The sequence below is a fragment of the Oncorhynchus nerka genome, linkage group LG14 (genome assembly GCF_034236695.1).
Source record: "Oncorhynchus nerka isolate Pitt River linkage group LG14, Oner_Uvic_2.0, whole genome shotgun sequence".
NCBI classification, from domain to species: Eukaryota; Metazoa; Chordata; class Actinopteri; order Salmoniformes; family Salmonidae; genus Oncorhynchus; species Oncorhynchus nerka.
The window spans coordinates 94,591,057-94,610,179 of record NC_088409.1 but is presented as its reverse complement, the minus strand read 5'-3'; the positions used below and the strand labels follow the sequence as shown (position 1 = coordinate 94,610,179).

At 46.9% G+C, this 19,123-nt stretch overlaps 2 protein-coding genes across 2 annotated transcripts; one reads left to right on the top strand and one right to left on the bottom strand.

The window, feature by feature from the left end:
• Positions 1 to 914: 914 nt before the first annotated feature.
• Positions 915 to 5,814, top strand: LOC115124984 (extracellular calcium-sensing receptor-like). The gene is made up of 7 exons (XM_029654490.2): positions 915 to 1,221; positions 1,619 to 1,913; positions 2,526 to 2,815; positions 3,052 to 3,332; positions 3,500 to 3,708; positions 3,914 to 4,259; positions 4,528 to 5,814. Exons 1-7 carry the CDS (start codon positions 938 to 940, stop codon positions 5,442 to 5,444), a joined length of 2,622 nt encoding a protein of 873 aa, XP_029510350.2. The 5' UTR covers positions 915 to 937; the 3' UTR covers positions 5,445 to 5,814.
• Positions 5,815 to 8,233: 2,419 nt separating this feature from the next.
• On the bottom strand, positions 8,234 to 11,872 carry LOC115124983 (extracellular calcium-sensing receptor). The gene is made up of 8 exons (XM_029654489.2): positions 11,572 to 11,872; positions 11,421 to 11,507; positions 10,862 to 11,128; positions 10,227 to 10,604; positions 9,751 to 9,978; positions 9,447 to 9,570; positions 8,866 to 9,341; positions 8,234 to 8,761 (listed from the first exon to the last, which is right to left on the bottom strand). The coding sequence occupies exons 1-8, from the start codon at positions 11,860 to 11,862 to the stop codon at positions 8,333 to 8,335; spliced, it is 2,280 nt and encodes a 759-aa protein (XP_029510349.2). The 5' UTR covers positions 11,863 to 11,872; the 3' UTR covers positions 8,234 to 8,332.
• Between the last annotated feature and the right edge of the window lie 7,251 nt (positions 11,873 to 19,123).

The following is a 19,123-nucleotide window of genomic DNA, read 5'->3' as shown; positions in this document are numbered from 1 at the left end:
ACGGCCAAAGGCCGTTGGCGTATTTTAAAAACATTCGGGGACGTCTAGTAAGGGACAGCACATTTGCAATATGGAGATCATCATCATTCATACAGCAAATGCCATTTGCTTCTCTTATGTAGGAAATTTAAGAGAGGCAGCAAGCCAAGAGGACTAAACTGTAGGAGAAGTACTGTGTAGAGCCAAGAGGACGAGGCTGTGGGGGAAATACTGTGTTGTGCCTGCTTGTCAAGGGGACTAGATTGTAGTGGAACTATAAGAGAGGCAGAATGACAATAGGACTAGACTGTAGAGGAAATACTGTGTAGAGGCAGCGTGCCAAGAGAACTAGACTTTATAGGAAATGGAAGATAGCCAGCTTGCCAAGAGGGCTAGACTGTAGAGGAAATATAAGGGTTTAGTCCATTTGGCAGTGTGCAAAATGGAGTAAACTGTAGGGGAAATACTGTGTACTGCCAGGGTGCCAAGAAGACTAGACAGTGAGGGAATAAATATAAGAACAAAATTAATATTTTCAATGACGGCCTAGGAAAAGTGGTTTAACTGCCATGTTCAGAATGACAGATTATTATATTACCTTGTCAGCACGGGGATTCGATCTTGCAACCTTTCGGTTAATAGTCCAACACTCTAACCACTAGGACAACTAAGAGAGGCTCATGGTTATTGTGTGTCTAATGTATGTTTATGTCTATAGAAACCATTACAGTCAATGTAGTTCTGATGCTGGTGCATATTCTCTCTATAGCTGAAAGAAGCAGGGTGAGCAGAGCAGCCTCTAGCCCCTCCCTCCCTAGCATGGCATTACCCACAGTGTGGCCCCCAGAGGAATCCCCACAGAGGTACGTTGGGTATTTAACCCAGAGAAGAGAGGTATCCTGACCTATGTGGGTCTGTGTGGCGCTGTATTACTCCATACCTTCTACGCATCAGGGGAATGAGGCTCTCTCCGGCTCCTGCTCTGGATCCAAGTCTGGCTGGTAGTCTGGTTCTACTACATCTAGCTGTGGTGGCTGGTGGGCTTGCCTTGCTCTCGGCTGCCTCTGTCTCTGCCTCTGGGCTGGAGTCTGTCAGATGCAGGCTCCAAGGCACCCCTCGTCCTCCGGCGTTCTCCCAGGACGGGGACTTTGTCATCGGGGGTGTTTTCTCCATCCACAACTACATGCACACTGTGGATCACAGCTACACCAGCCTGCCTGAGCCCCTGCAGTGCACAGGGAGGTCAGTGAGCGCAAGAGGGAACAGGGGACAGGACTGTGGCTGTGTGGGGAGACAGATAAATTGTGTTTTAAAGACAGGAAAACAGTATTTTAAAGACATATAACCATTGTTTTAAAGACAGATAAACAGTGTTTTAAAGACAGATGAACAGTGTTTTTAAGACAGATAAACAGTGTGTTAGTGTCTCAGAGAGTAGGTAAAACCTACTGTTACGAAACGTCACATTTTCAAAATGAAGGCTATACTACAATGTCCTCAATTACCGATATCAAAAGTGTAGGCATTTGTGTGGAAATTGGCTAGATATTAAGATGTTTGCCCTCGTATAACCATATATTCTATAGGCTAGTTTACCACTTTGTCAAGAGGTGCTCACTCACCTACCTTCTATTTACAGTTTGGATTCCCGTGAGTTGCGCTTCTCCCGCGCCATGGTCTTCGCAGTTGAGGAGATAAACAACAGTTCGGAACTTCTACCAGGTGTCAAACTTGGTTATCAAGTGCACGACTCCTGCTCCTCGGTTCCTATGGCCGTGAAAGTGGCCTTCCAACTGGCTAACGGCCTGGACCCCATGTTTGATACCGGAGAACAGTGCTCGGGGTCGGCTACAGTGACAGCTATCGTGGGCGAGTCTGGCTCCACGCCAACCATCAGCATGTTGCGCATCATCGGCCCTTTCGGCATTCCTCAGGTAAACTAATGTGGAAAGAAATCATTCAGCTTCTTTTAATGTACTGTTTTTCTACTGTACATACTCCTCTCTTTCAGGAATGAGTTAAACTTTTAATTTACTGTATTCCTACTGTACATACTCCTCTCTTTCAGGAATGAGTTAAACTTTTTATTTACTGTATTCCTACTGTATATTCTCCTATTTTTCAGGAAATAAATCCTGTATTCCAACTGTATTCTCCTCTTTCAGGAATAGACATTTCTGCGTGAAATTTTGGGTAGAAAGTTTGAAGAACTTCAGTAGGCATTTAAACATGATCTGAGGACTATAGGCTAGGTTGTTATGGGAGACCAGGAATTAGTTTCACACCTTTTACTTATGTTTTTCACAGCACCAGTATGTCTTATAATACTATTATCAATATGAATAGAACGACAAAGGTAGAAACAGGTAGAAATATGTATCCCTTTCAATCGGGCCCAATGAAAAACAATACATTATTATTATTAATGTCTCCCTAACATCATACAACACAGCTAAACAAAAAAAGCAGGAAGTTGCCAATAACTAAAACTTGTTTGGCCAACATGATGATCTTTCTCATGTTTTCGACTGTCTGTTTTTAACTAGGTGAGCCACTTTTCCACCTGTGCTTGTCTGAGTGATAAGAAACAGTATCCAACCTTCTTCAGAACCATCCCCAGTGATCAGTTCCAGGCTGCCGCTCTGGCCCACCTCATCAGGCACTTCGGCTGGACCTGGATTGGGGCGGTCCGTTCCGACTCTGACTACGGTAATAACGGGATGGCGGCTTTCCTAAAGGCAGCACAAGAGGAGGGTATCTGTGTGGAGTATTCTGAAGCCTTCTACCGTACCAACCCACTCAGCAGAGTGCAACGGGTGGCTGACGTGATACGCAGGTGATCCATGATTACTGGTGAACTTTTCATTCACACAAAAGCAAGACCATATTTATAAATGTTTTTCATTTCTCTCTTTTCCCAAAGCTGACCTGTGAGACCAACATGATTTGCATATCTTAAGCATGTCAAAAGTGTTGATTAATACTAATGTTCATGTTCACTTCACTGAGACATTCCAATGAATGACAAACATGACCAGCATATTAAGCATATGATATAATCATGTTCCCCAGCTCCACAGCCCGGGTGGTGGTTGCATTTGCAGCCATTGGGGACATGAGAATCCTGCTGAGGGAGATGGAACGCCTGCCCTCTCCACCCCGCCAGTGGATCGGGAGTGAGACCTGGGTCACTGATCCAGATATGCTGCGTTTCGGCCTGTGTGCCGGGGCCATCGGATTTGGCATCCAACGCTCTGTCATCCCCGGCCTCAGGGACTTCCTCCTGGACCTCTCCCCACAGAAGGTGTCCAACTCTCCCCTGCTCACTGAGTTCTGGGAGGGAGCCTTTGGCTGTAGGCTGAGGATAGGTATCTATCTATCTATCTATCTATCTGTCCATTTACACATTTATCAATCTATTTGTATATCTATCATTCTGTCTCTCTCTCTCTCTCTCTCTCTCTCTCTCTCTCTCTCTCTCTCTCTCTCTCTCTCTCTCTATCTGTAGGGACCTCTACAGGTGTTGGGGTTGAATTGAAGGTGTGTGATGGCAGTGAGGATATACAGCAGCTACAGACCCCCTACACAGATACATCCCAGCTGCGTGTCACTAACATGGTGTATAAAGCTGTTTATGCCATAGCACACGCCATCCACAGCATCGTTTGTGAAGAGAGAGAAAACTCCACTGTGAACTGTGACAATAACCTCCATGTGAAGCCAACACAGGTGAATGACAAGACAAGAGTGTAATGTTCTGATTGATATGTTTATTTACGTGTATGAAGGACATTATGGCTGGTTATGAAGTAACCGTCTGATAAACATATGAGTTAAATGAATGTCCTGTTTCACTCTCTCCCCCTCTATCCATTTATCTCTCCATCCCTCTTCCCCTCTCTCCTTCTCTCTCCCTTGCCCTTCCAACCCCCAGGTCCTGGAGAGATTGAGGAGGGTGAACTTCTCTCGTAACGGGTACCAGGTGTCTTTCGATGCTAACGGGGACCCAGTGGCCACCTATGAGCTGGTCAACTGGCAGATACGGGAGAGTGGGAATATGGAGTTTGTGACAGTGGGGCGCTATGATGCATCCCTGCCTCCTAACCAGAGGTTTGACATCAACAGGGAAATCACCTGGGTAAAGAACAGTACACAAGTACCTGTGTCAGTGTGCAGTGAGAGCTGTCCCCCAGGCACTCGTAAGGCTGTACAGAAAGGAAAGCCTGTATGCTGTTATGACTGTATCCAATGTGCAGAGGGAGAAATCAGTAATAACACAGGTAGGACTATAGGAACAGTTGACATAAAATGTGTAGTAATTTCTATCACGGTTTACTAAGTAGTGATTTATTCATATTACCAGCACTACAAAGGTAGTATCTGTCAATCATGTTCCTGTTCTTATTTTCTCATGTAAGCTGCACATTAATTCAACATTCTTTATTGTAAACTGACAAAGTGCAGCATTGTGGGACATGTATTTGTAAATAAATAAAACCTGAATCTATTATTATTAACATTTGATGTCTGTTGTTTTGTCCTGGTCAGATTCTTCAGACTGTCTGATCTGTCCCGAGGAGTACTGGCCCAACGCTGAGAGAGACCTCTGTATCCTTAAACCTGTGGAGTTCCTGTCCTTCCACGAGGTTCTCGGAATCATCCTGACCGCCTGCTCTGTGGGCGGGGCTTGTCTGGCCATCGCCACGGCAACCGTCTTCTACCGCCACCGAACTTCGGCCATCGTCAGGGCCAACAACTCTGAGCTGAGCTTCCTGCTGCTCTTCTCCTTGACTCTGTGTTTTCTGTGTTCTCTTACTTTCATTGGCCGGCCCTCTGAATGGTCCTGTATGCTGCGTCACACAGCGTTTGGGATCACCTTCGTCCTCTGCATCTCTTGTGTTCTGGGGAAAACAATAGTGGTGTTGATGGCTTTCAGGGCTACACTTCCAGGCAATAATGTCATGAAATGGTTTGGTCCTCCACAGCAGAGATTGACTGTAGTGTCCTTCACGTTTGTCCAGGCTTTGATATGCACTCTGTGGTTGGTCCTGTCCCCTCCCTTCCCCATTAAAAACCTCACTACCTACAAGGAAAAGATCATTCTAGAGTGTGATGTGGGTTCAGCTATTGGTTTCTGGGCTGTGTTGGGTTATATAGGACTCCTGGCTCTCTTGTGCTTTGTGCTGGCTTTTCTGGCTCGGAAGCTGCCTGATAACTTCAATGAGGCCAAATTCATCACCTTCAGCATGCTCATATTCTGTGCAGTCTGGATCACCTTTATCCCAGCTTATGTCAGCTCTCCTGGGAAGTTCACTGTAGCTGTGGAGATCTTTGCCATCATCACCTCTAGCTTTGGGTTGTTCTTTCTATTATTTGTTCCTAAATGCTTTATTATTCTGTTCAGGCCGGAGAAGAACACCAAGAAACACCTTATGGAGAAGACATCCAATGATATACATTATTAAGAAATGATTGAGTGGAAAAAACATTGTAACGTTCAGTTATATGGTTTATTATACAGTTAGGTAGGACGACTCTGACAGAGATTACCAACAATTTAGCAGATAATCATTGGTAACATTGTAACTGGTAACATGACACAGGTTCACATTAGATATTCCAATGTTATGAGAGATTGTTCAAATCTAGAGTGTTAAAATCTAATTTGACCTGCTACATGATGTGATTAGCAGTAGCCTACAGAGTGGAACCACTTCCATGTTGTTGGAGAAAAGCTTTATTCCTGAATGAATTGATATAACATTGAAGTGCATGTGTTCAATTGCTATTGTAGTTCATCATATTATGTATTATAATAGTATAATATAATAAACATTTTCAGATATATTGGTGTCTTGTCAATGATTGCTTGGCCTGTCAATCCACATTTGTTAGATACCTTGTTTTTTATTTTCTTTACATTTTATTAATTACAGATCACAAATACGCCAACCTTATTCACATTATTGCAAACACTTCAACCCAGTGTCCAGTGATGGGCAGTCTTCTCATGTTTACATCACCTACTAGAGCAGTTCATTAAGACACACACTGTCCAGGTGGCGAATCGCATCTCTGCATGTCTGGCAGACATATCAGTGTGGATGACGGATCACCACCTCAAGCTGAACCTCGGCAAGACGGAGCTGCTCTTCCTCCCGGGGAAGGACTGCCCGTTCCATGATCTCGCCATCACGGTTGACAACTCCATTGTGTCCTCCTCCCAGAGCGCTAAGAACCTTGGCGTGATCCTGGACAACACCCTGTCGTTCTCAACTAACATCAAGGCGGTGGCCCGTTCCTGTAGGTTCATGCTCTACAACATCCGCAGAGTACGACCCTGCCTCACACAGGAAGCGGCGCAGGTCCTAATCCCGTCTGGATTACTGCAACTCGCTGTTGGCTGGGCTCCCTGCCTGTGCCATTAAACCCCTACAACTCATCCAGAACGCCGCAGCCCGTCTGGTGTTCAACCTTCCCAAGTTCTCTCACGTCACCCCGCTCCTCCGCTCCCTCCACTGGCTTCCAGTTGAAGCTCGCATCCGCTACAAGACCATGGTGCTTGCCTACGGAGCTGTGAGGGGAACGGCACCTCAGTACCTCCAGGCTCTGATCAGGCCCTACACCCAAACAAGGGCACTGCGTTCATCCACCTCTGGCCTGCTCGCCTCCCTACCACTGAGGAAGTACAGTTCCCGCTCAGCCCAGTCAAAACTGTTCGCTGCTCTGGCCCCCCAATGGTGGAACAAACTCCCTCACGACGCCAGGACAGCGGAGTCAATCACCACCTTCCGGAGACACCTGAAACCCCACCTCTTTAAGGAATACCTAGGATAGGATAAAGTAATCCTTCTCACCCCCTTAAAAGATTTAGATGCACTATTGTAAAGTGGCTGTTCCACTGGATGTCATAAGGTGAACGCACCAATTTGTAAGTCGCTCTGGATAAGAGCGTCTGCTAAATGACTTAAATGTAAATGTAAATGTTCAAGAAGCCAAATAGTTTCTAGTGCAATGTAGAGTACTTAAATAAAGGTACTTAATAAAATCTTATTTACAATTACAGACTACCCCAGCCAAACCCTAACATTAACGATGCTGGGCCAATTGTGCATCGCACTACGGGTCTCCCAATCACGGCCGGTTGTGATGCAGCCCGGAATCAAACCAGGGTCTGTAGTGACACCTCTAGCACTGATATGCATTTCCTTTGACCGCCGCACCACTCTGGATCACAAGGACTGTAGTGGGCAGCAACCATTATGAGTTGTGGTTATGAGTAACACTTAACACTAAGTTGTTCTTTACTTGCAGTACTAGTCAAAAGTTTGGACACACCTACTCATTCAAGGGTTTTCATCATTTCTATTATTTTCTACACTGTAGAATAATAACATCAAATCTATGAAATAACACATATGGATTCATGTAGTAATCAAACAAGTGTTAAACAAATCCCAAAATAATTTATATTTTAGATTCTTCAAAGTAGCCCCCTTTGCCTTGATGACAGCTTTGCACACTCTTGGTATTCTCTCATCTAGCTTCACCTGGAATGCTTTTCCTACAGTCTTGAAGTAGTTCCCAAATATGCTGAGCACTTGTTGGCTGCTTGAGCTGTGTTGGGTCATTGTCTTGTTGAAAAACGAATGATAGTCCCACTAAGCGGAAATGAGATGGGATGGTGTATTGCTGCAGATGCTGTGGTAGTCATGCTGGTTAAGTGTGCCTTGAATTTTAAAAAAATCACAGACAATGTCACCAGCAAAGCACCCCCACATCATCACACCTCCTCCTCCATGCTTCATGGTGGTAACCATAGATGTGGAGATCATCCATTCACTTACTCTGCATCTCACAAAGACAGTTGGAACCAAAAATCTCAAATTTGGACTCATCAGACCAAAGGACATATTTCCACCGGTCTAATGTCAATTGCTCGTATTTCTTGGCCAAAGCAAGTCTCTTTTTATTATTGGTGTCCTTAAGTAGTAGTTCCTTTGCTGAAAATTAATTCCACAAATGAACTTTTAACTAGGCACAATTGTTAATTGAAATGCATTCTAGGTGACTACCTCATGAAGCTGGTTGAGAGAATTCCAGTGTGTGCCACGTTGTCATCAAGAAAACGGGTGGCTACTTTGAAGAATCTCAAATGTAAAATATATTTCGATTTGTTTAACACGTTTTTGGTTACTACGTGATTCCATATGTGTTATTTCATAGTTTTGATGTCTTCGCTATTATTCTACAATGTAGAATGAGAAGGTGTGTCCAAACATCTGACTGGTACTGTATGTAATAACTTTAAATCTCTACTTTGATCATTTCTGGTTTTCCTGTTGTTTCCCTGTCATCCCTTTCTTAGTGTTTTCTTAGTGTTCCTCTCTGGTCTCAGTAAGATGATGTAACATTTAGGGGCAAAGATGCACAGCAGCAGTCCAAAACTAGAGGCTAAGATGGCAAATATCTCCACAGCTACAGTGTACTTTCCAGGAGAGCTGACGTAGGCAGGGACGAAGGAGATCCATACAGCACAGAAGATCAGCATGCTGAAGGTGATGAGCTTGGCCTCGTTGAAGGTGTCAGGGAGTTTGCGTCCCAGGAAGGCTAAGAGGAGACAGAGAGAGGCCAGAAAGCCTATGTAGCCCAGCACCAAATAGAACCCTGGGGGCCAGGGCTCCTTACACTCCAGCACTACCATGCCAGTCAGACCCTGGTACGAAGAGTTCCTGAACGGGATGGAAGGAGCCATGGAGAGCCAGCCAGCACAGAGACACACCTAGGGGAAGGAGTGGAACAACAAGTATCATGTGGCTGACCAACATGACAAACATCAAAAGATTATTTAGTAGGACTACTGTTTAATGAGTTCAACGGTTCTACCTGAGGTGCGGTGGAGCAGAGAATCAGTGTCCTCTGCTGGGAAGGTCCGAACAGTTTCATCAGAGCACTGGAGCCTGGTACAGTGGCCCTGAAGGCCAGCAGCACTACTATGGTCTTGACCAGGAGGCAGGAGAGGCAGAGCACGAAGCTAACCCCAAACGCTGCCTGGCGTAACCCACACGACCACGCAGAGGGACGCCCAATGAACAGCAGCGAGCACAAGAAGCAAAGCTTGAGTGACAGAAGAAGCAGGAAGCTCAGCTCTGAGTTGTTGGCCTTGACAACGGGTGTGGCCTGGAAACGGTGGAAGATGGCTGTGACGGTGGTTGTCGAGACAACACCCAGCAGGGAGATTGACACCAGGATGATTCCCATGGTGTCATAGAAGGACAGGAAGTCTTCTATCCCAGCGACGCACTTCACCCTGTCTCTGTCTGACCAGTAGAACTCAGGACATCTAGTGCAGTCTACAGAACCTGCATGGGAGGACACAATGCGCACACACATTGGTCTACATGAAAGTATATAGAAATAAGAGCACTACTTTCAACTCGTGGTGCGTTGTGTCACCGTGTGTGTACCTGTCTGGTTGCTGATCGCCCCAGCTGCACAGGGCAGGCAGTCGAAGCAGCAGGGAGGCTCTCCTGGACGACGGGCCTGTCTGCTGCCTGGAGGGCAGGGGGCACTGCACAGAGACACTGGCACCTGGGGAGAGATACAGGGCACAGACACACACATATGTCTTCCACTGTGCCTCTTAAATACTGCATAGGGGAGAACACTCTGATTCCACACAAAGGCCCCTCATTTACTTTAGTTCTAGTTAAGTCTTATTTGTGGAAAGTTACTACTCCATTCCACACCTCAGCTTCCAGTACAACCCACCTGTGATTTCCCTCCTATCCACACGATGGCGCTCTCGTCAATCTGCAATTGTTGGCTGAGGGGGGCAGAGCCGTCATAGCTTCCCACCTTCTGGAACTTGATATCTCCACTGCTGACCTTCTGCCAGTTAATAATGTCATAGAGAGGAACTGGCTCCCCGTTGGCATCAAAATGCACCTTTTCCCCAAACTGATTGGTGAAATTCACCCTCTTCAGGTGGTGTAAGAGCTGGAGGAAACCAGAGGGTGAGGGGAGGAGATAATGTCTTAAAAACATGTCACGTAGAAGGATTATTAAATATTACTGGAAATATATGAATAAATAATCATACTTACTTACTCTCTCTCTCACACACACACACACACACACACACACACACACACACACACACACACACACACACACACACACACACACACACACACACACACACACACACACACACACACACACACACACACACACACACATCCTACCTGTCTGGGTGTAAAATATGTGCTGGTGTTACACTTCTCCTGAGCTTGTCCATGTCCAGTAGAGTCACACTGTAGCAGCTGGTGTATTGCGTGGGCTATAGCATACACTGCCTTATACACGTTATAGGAGATCCTGACCCGAGACACGTCAGAGTAGCTGCTCTCTGTGTCCCTCAGGTCTTCTGAACCAGTACACATAGCAGTCAGCCCAGAACTCTTTGAGCTGCTGCCCGCCCCAAAATCCAACTTGCAGCCAAACAGTTCCTCCCAGAACATATTGATGAACTCAGACCCCGGTGTGGGCGAGGGCCTGACCTTCAGCAGGAACTCCCCCAGGCCAGGGATACTGACTCCTGGGAAGGAGAAGCCCAGGGTGCCCTGTAGCAGTGGGTGGAACTGAGGGGAGGTGAGCAGGCTGGCCGTAACCCAGGCCTCGCTGGCAACCCACTGGAACCCTGTAATGTTTCTCGCTGCCAGCTGAGAACGAGGAATTATACCGTTGGTATGTTGCTTATCCACGTTCTCAGAGACTTTCTACCTGGTTTTACTTAGCACAATAAAACTAGAAGAAAGGAAGATGAATTAATCCAAATCAAGTAAATACCTGACAGAATATTTTAAAGAGGAGAACTCACCTCAGAGAGAAACTCCAGCAGCTGGCCCTCTGTAGCGAAGGCTACCACCACGCGAGCCCTGGAGCTCTGCAGGGTGTCAGCCATGGCACGTAGCCCAGCTGGGGAGGGTGAATTGGGGATGGTAAGGTGGAATGCCAGGCAGCCTCCCTGGTCCTTCAGCTGCTGGGTAAAGGCCTGGATGCCATAGCGACTGTAGTCGTCCGAGGTGCCCAGGATGCCAACCCAGCGCCAGCCGAAGTGGCTCACCAACTGGACTAAACCCCGAACCTAGGATGAGATAAAGAAGGATTAGACAGAGAGCATGGCATAAGAGAAATTATGATGGGACATTTTCATAGCAGCAAAAGCAATGTTTTGAGAGAAACATTTACCATAAACCTCATTGTAATCTGGCACTGTAATTAAATTTGATATTTTTTCTTTAGCAATTTGCATTTTAAGGAGGTGATTATTTAACTGGAGTTTAGTAAACTGAGCAACACATGAAGACATAAAAGTCCACTTAACACATTGCTTTTGCACTACTTATGTCAAAAAAAATTCTCATCGTCCTTCACACCTGGAACAGGTCACTGGGCACAGTCCGCAGGAATGAGGGGTAGGAGAGTTTATCTGTCAGACAGGTACAGGTCGCAAAGTAGCTCACCTGTGGAGAAAAAAATATATTATACATGTTAAACTATCTATCTCTGTCTCTGTCTCTCTCTCACCAGTGGGATATTGAAGGGGCCTAGGGTGTGAGCCACAGCCCCTGTAGGGGTGGAGGAGGCTAGACCGACGACAGCAGGTACAGGGGCTCCAGCCAGGCACCCAGGCATCCTCTCCTCCACCCCCTTCACTATGTGCTCCTCAGTCCTCTTCCCAGTGACCACGGAGAGCGCCCCTCTCAGGCTGGTGTGGACGTGGTCACAGCTGTCCAAGATTCTGTAGCCTAGCCTCACACCTGGCAGTAAGGTTGAGTTACGGTTAATCTCATCCACCGTAAACACCATGGTCATCATCCAACGGAAGGCTCTGTGGTCAAAACTACACAGAGAGGCAGGCAGAGAGAGACAGAGAAAGAGACAGACAGGGAGAGGGCGACAGAGAGAGAGAGAGAGAAAAGAGAGAGAGAGATACAGAGAGATACAGAGAGATACAGAGAGAGAGACAGACCGGGAGAGGGTGACAGAGAGATACAGAGAGAGAGAGAGAGAGAGAGAGAGAGAGATACAGAGAGAGACAGAGAAAGAGACAGACAGGGAGAGGGTGACAGAGAGGGAGGCAGAGAGATACAGAGAGAGAGAGAGATACAGAGAGATACAGAGAGAGAGAGACGGAGAGGTAGAATGAGAGGGAGAAAGAGAGAGGGGCAGAGAGTGAGGCAAGAGAGCGAGGCAGAAAGGGAGAGAGAGAGAGGGAGGCAGAGAGAGAGGCAGAGAGGGAGACAGAGTGAGAAAGGTTAAGAACAGCAGGAAGACTGTTTGAAAATATATTAATACTGTGCTCTCGGCTAGATAAAAAAACGTTCTCAACAGGAGAAAAGACCATCCCGTCGTAACAATCCTCCACTATTCCAAGCAGAACCCTTTCTTCACTCACCCGTTGCACTGTGTATGTTGGGGCTTTGTCCTGTAGCTGTGCTCTGGCTCTAGGGCCAGGTAGTGGAGAGGGAACAGACCACCTATCACTACGTCCCCCTCAGACTGCAGCTCAGGCAGCTCACTGTCACCCAGACTCACACACCCTAGCCCCAGACCAGCCCCAACCCTGGATCCGGAACCCTCAGCAGTAGCCAGAGAGGTGGGGTAGAGCACCAGGAGGCTGAGCAGAACCCACAGATGTGTTCTGTTGGCTGCCTGACACAGTGTCAGGACCCAGAAGATACATATCCTGCCAGGTGTCTGTGGAGGTGCCCGCCGCAGTGTCCACTGTTGCTCCATGCCGATGGGAGATGGAACAGATGATGCAAATTGGGATATCCCAAAAGACTGTTACCGCAATGTGGATGAAGCCAAGGACAACTTACCTGGCTGGCATGTAGACTGAGAGTGGGTAAGAGAGTGACACTATATATAGTTTATGTTAGAGAGGAGGGCTCCCTGTGCTGTGTGTCAGATAGGTAGACGACCCGCCTTATGAAGGTAATCACATCTGCATCACTGGTTAAATCAGATGATTGACAGCAGGCGAGGCCAATCCGTGGGACACACACAGAACCAAAGAGCAGTGCTTGATGACTATCACACTCCAATAGAAGCCCTCATTGTCATGACACAAAATGCTGAACTGCAGGAAAGTACCAAGTCGTGTAATATCAGACTGCATGGAGACCACTAAACAGATAAGAGGTGAGAAGATACCGATTCACATTCATATGATTTAACACTCTGCAGTTTTTACTATTTCCACATTCCGTAAATGTACATTGTACAATGAAATGAAAGTAATCTCTCTGTAGTGAGATAGAGAGGGAGAGTTGCAGAGAGTCCGTGTTGTGAAAGGCAGACAGAGTAGACAGACTGAGCGCTGTCAGGGGAAAGGGCATTCAGCAGCATTGCTTCCACTAGATATCAGAGAGATAATCAGTGGGGAAAAAAACACACACGCGTGTGTGTTTCTGTGTGTGTGTGTGTTTCTGTGTGTGTGTGTTTGTTTCTGTGTGTGTGTGTGTGTGTGTGTTTCTGTGTGTGTGTGTGTGTTTCTGTGTGTGTGTGTGTGTGTGTGTGTTTTCTGTGTGTGTGTGTGTCCACAGAGAAGCTCAATTGAGATGTGTGAGGCTTTGTGCCCAGATATGTTCCCTGCAGGTGCAGATATGGATGGGGAGGGAGAGGGAGAGGACAGGGACAGGAAGAGGGACAGGGACAGGGACAGGAAGAGGGAGAGGGACAGGGAGAGGAAGAGATAGAGGGAGAGGGACAGGGACAGGAAGAGGGAGAGGGAGAGGGACAGGGAGAGGAAGAGGGAGAGGGACAGGGAGAGGAAGAGATAGAGGGAGAGGACAGGGACAGGAAGGGGAAGAGGGACAATGAGAGGGACAGGGAGAGGAAGAGATAGAGGGACAGGGAGAGGAAGAGATAGAGGGAGAGGACAGGGACAGGAAGAGGGACAAGGAGAGGGACAGGGAGAGGAAGAGATAGAGGGAGAGGGAGAGGACAGGGACAGGAAGAGATAGAGGGAGAGGACAGGGACAGGAAGAGGGACAAGGAGAGGGACAGGGAGAGGAAGAGGGACAGTAAGAGGGAGAGGAAGATGAAGAGGGACAGGTACAGTGAGAGGGAGAGGAAGACGGACAGTGAGAGGGAGAGGAAGAGGTACAGTAAGAGGGAGAGGAAGATGAAGAGGGACAGGTACAGTGAGAGGTACAGTAAGAGGGAGAGGAAGATGAAGAGGGACAGGTACAGTGAGAGGTACAGTAAGAGGGACAGTAAGAGGGAGAGGAAGATGAAGAGGGACAGGTACAGTGAGAGGGAGAGGAAGACGGACAGTGAGAGGGAGAGGAAGACGGACAGTGAGAGGGAGAGGTACAGTAAGAGGGACAGAAAGAGGGAGAGGAAGAGGGACAGGTACAGTGAGAGGTACAGTAAGAGGGAGAGGAAGATGAACAGGGACAGGTACAGTGAGAGGGAGAGGAAGACGGACAGTGAGAGGGAGAGGCAGACGGACAGTGAGAGAGAGAGGAAGAGGTACAGTAAGAGGGACAGAAAGAGGGAGAGGAAGAGGGACAGGTACAGTGAGAGGTACAGTAAGAGGGACAGTAAGAGGGAGAGGAAGATGAACAGGGACAGGTACAGTGAGAGGGAGAGGAAGACGGACAGTGAGAGGGAGAGGCAGACGGACAGTGAGAGAGAGAGGAAGACGGACAGTGAGAGGGAGAGGAAGACGGACAGTGAGAGGGAGAGGAAGAGGTACAGTAAGAGGGACAGAAAGAGGGACAGTGACAGAAAGAGGGAGAGGAAGAGGTACAGTAAGAGGGACAGAAAGAGGGAGAGGGAGACGGACAGTAAGAGGGACAGTGAGAGGGAGAGGGACAGAAAGAGGGAGAGGGAGAAAAACAACTGTGACTGACACCTACAGGACACAGGGTGAAATAGTTTGGAGGTCATCAATATTTATGTCTCTGACACTCTCGTGTCTCATCACCAACTTGCAACCTCTGACCCCTTGCCATCCCTCCCATACCACCCCTCGCCACCCCTGCCACATGTCAAACATTTACGTTAACCTACAGTTTCACAGAGACCACTATAAAACAGAGGTAGAGCGAGAGAGAGAGAGATAGAGAGAGGAGAGAGAAAGAGAGAAAGGCCCCAGAACAGCAACACAATTAGACCCAACCAAATCATGAGAAAACAAAAATATATATTTTTTCTTTATTTAACCAGGTAGGCTAGTTGAGAACAAGTTCTCATTTGCAACTGCGACCTGGCCAAAATAAAGCATAGCAGTGTGAACAGACAACACAGAGTTACACATGGAGTAAACAATTAACAAGTCAATAACACAGTAGAAAAAAAAGAGAGTCTATATACATTGTGTGCAAAAGGCATGAGGAGGTAGGAGAATAATTACAATTTAGCAGATTAACACTGGAGTGATAAATGATCAGATGGACATGTACAGGTAGAGATATTGGTGTGCAAAAGAGTAGAAAAGTAAATCAATAAAAACAGTATGGGGATGAGGTAGGTAAAAATGGGTGTGCTATTTACCGATAGACTATGGAAAGAATTAACAAAAAAGCTGAGCAAACTAGAATACTATTTGCCCTAAACAGAGAGTACACAGAGGCAGAATACCTGACCACTGTGACTGACACAAAATTAAGGAAAGCTTTGACTATGTACAGACTCAGTGAGCATAGCCTTGCTATTGAGAAAGGCCGTCGTAAGCAGACCTGGCTTTAAAGAGAAGACAGGCTATGTGGACACTGCCCACTAAATGAGGTGGAAACTGAGCTGCACTTCCTAACCTCCTGCGAAATGTATGACCATGTTAGAGACACATATTTCCCTCAGATTACACAGATCAACATATAATTTGAAAACAAATCACATATTGATAAACTCCCATATCTAGTAAGTGAAATACCAAATACTGTGTGCCATCATAGCAGCAAGATATGTGACCTGTTGAAGAACAAACACTGTTGTAAATACAACCCATATTTATGTTTATTCATTTTCCCTTTTGTACTTTAACTAGTTACATATGGTTAAAACACTATATAAATACATAGTATGACATTTGAAATGTCTCCATTCCTTTGAAACTTTTGTGAGTGTAATGTTTACTGTTCATTTTCTTATTTTATTTCACTTTTGTTTCTTATATATTCATCTTGCTTTGGCAATGTTTCCCATGCCAATAAAGCCCTTTGAATTGAATTGAACTGAGAGAGGTAGAGACGAAGGACAGCCATAAGGGTCTAGATATATATATATTTAAAGGCCCATTCACAACCACTCCACAGAGCTGCATAGGATTGTGGGTTGAGATCAAGCAGTCCTCTGCTCTGGTGATGGTGGTTCTCCAACGAGGCCTACTTGCTCCCTCTGGTGGACGGAATGAAGTGGTGAAATACATCGTTAGAGTGGGGTGGTTGTCCAACGACGTCTACCTGCTCCCATGCATGGCCCTTCATGACCTACTGCAGAGAGGACCTTTCAGTGGTGGGATATATTCACACACACACACACACACACACACACACACACATATATATATAGTGGCGTGCGAAAGTATTCACCCCCCCTTGGCATTTTTGTTTTGTTGTCTTACAACCTGGAATTAAAATGTATTTTTGGGGGGGTTTGTATCATTTGATTTACACAATATGCCTACCACTTTGATGATGCAAAATATGTTTTATTGTGAAACAAACAAGAAATAAGACAAAAAAAAAACAGAAAACTTGAAGGTGCATAACTATTCATCCCCCCCAAAGTCAATACTTTGTAGAGCCACCTTTTGCAGTGCTCCAGCTCCTTCAAGTTGGATGGGTTCCGCTGGTCTACAGCAATCTTTAAGTCATTCCACAGATTCTCAATTGGATTGAGGTCTAGGCTTTGACAAGGCCATTCATGTTATGCGGAGTGACACAGGGGGACGCAAGAGCAGACTCATATGAGGAAACAGGGATGAAATAACCAAAATATTTATTGTTACACAGGGAGATATGGAGTGCAGATCCGGGGAAGCTTGGATGAGTTGCAGAAAAACCAGATGTGGAGACTGAGGTTGGAGTTGGCTGAGTAGAACAGGATAAACAGGTCCTGAGGGGAATCCAAGGTAGTGGTGGTGAGATGTGGAGACTGAGGTTGGAGTTGGCTGAGTAGAACAGGATAAACAGGTCCTGAGGGGAATCCAAGGTAGTGGTGGTGAGATGTGGAGACTGAGGTTGGAGTTGGCTGAGTAGAACAGGATAAACAGGTCCTGAGGGGAATCCAAGGTAGTGGTGGTGAGATGTGGAAGTCGCTCTGGATAAGAGCGTCTGCTAAATGACTTAAATGTAAATGTAAATGTAAATGTGGAGACTGAGGTTGGAGTTGGCTGAGTAGAACAGGATAAACAGGTCCTGAGGGGAATCCAAGGTAGTGGTGGTGAGATGTGGAGACTGAGGTTGGAGTTGGCTGAGTAGAACAGGGTAAACAGGTCCTGAGGGGAATCCAAGGTAGTGGTGGTGAGATGTGGAGACTGAGGTTGGAGTTGGCTGAGTAGAACAGGATAAACAGGTCCTGAGGGGAATCCAAGGTAGTGGTGGTGAGATGTGGAGACTGAGGTTGGAGTTGGCTGAGTAGAACAGGGTAAACAGGTCCTGAGGGGAATCCAAGGTAGTGGTGGTGAGATGTGGAGACTGAGGTTGGAGTTGGCTGAGTAGAACAGGGTAAACAGGTCCTGAGGGGAATCCAAGGTAGTGGGGGTGAGATGTGGAGACTGAGGTTGGAGTTGGCTGAGTAGAACAGGATAAACAGGTCCTGAGGGGAATCCAAGGTAGTGGGGGTGAGATGTGGAGACTGAGGTTGGAGTTGGCTGAGTAGAACAGGGTGAACAGGTCCTGAGGGGAATCCAAGGTAGTGGTGGTGAGATGTGGAGACTGAGGTTGGAGTTGGCTGAGTAGAACAGGATAAACAGGTCCTGAGGGGAATCCAAGGTAGTGGGGGTGAGATGTGGAGACTGAGGTTGGAGTTGGCTGAGTAGAACAGGGTGAACAGGTCCTGAGGGGAATCCAATGTAGTGGTGGTGAGATGTGGAGACTGAGGTTGGAGTTGGCTGAGTAGAACAGGATAAACAGGTCCTGAGGAGAATCCAAGGTAGTGGTGGTGAGATGTGGAGACTGAGGTTGGAGTTGGCTGAGTAGAACAGGATAAACAGGTCCTGAGGGGAATCCAAGGTAGTGGTGGTGAGATGTGGAGACTGAGGTTGGAGTTGGCTGAGTAGAACAGGATAAACAGGTCCTGAGGGGAATCCAAGGTAGTGGTGGTGAGATGTGGAGACTGAGGTTGGAGTTGGCTGAGTAGAACAGGATAAACAGGTCCTGAGGGGAATCCAAGGTAGTGGTGGTGAGATGTGGAGACTGAGGTTGGAGTTGGCTGAGTAGAACAGGATAAACAGGTCCTGAGGGGAATCCAAGGTAGTGGGGGTGAGATGTGGAGACTGAGGTTGGAGTTGGCTGAGTAGAACAGGGTGAACAGGTCCTGAGGGGAATCCAAGGTAGTGGGGGTGAGATGTGGAGACTGAGGTTGGAGTTGGCTGAGTAGAACAGGGTAAACAGGTCCTGAGGGGAATCCAAGGTAGTGGGGGTGAGATGTGGAGACTGAGGTTGGAGTTGGCTGAGTAGAACAGGGTGAACAGGTCCTGAGGGGAATCCAAGGTAGTAGTGGTGAGTAAAATCCAGATCAAGATAGTTGGATGGTGAGATGTGGAACAGGAGACAGGAGCCAGAGACAGAGCGGTAACTGCAATGAGAGGATAAACATTGTCAGGCAGGGAAACAGGCACAGCAGAGTAACAGGATCTTGAGTAATCATAAATGGTTAGAATCATGAACTGACTGAGCAGAGATTACGATCTGGCAGAGTGGAAGTGTCAGGACTGAGAATTTGTAGAGGTCTTGATTATGGAACGAGTTGCAGCTGGTAGGGATCTGCTCTGACTCCAGCACAACTGTCTCCAACCACACAATCACACAGAGAGGGAGAGGGAGAGAGAGAGTGTACAGAGGAAGTACCTGCAGGTCAAGAAGAGACCGGATGAATACCAGAGCGCGTAGCAGGAGCAGAT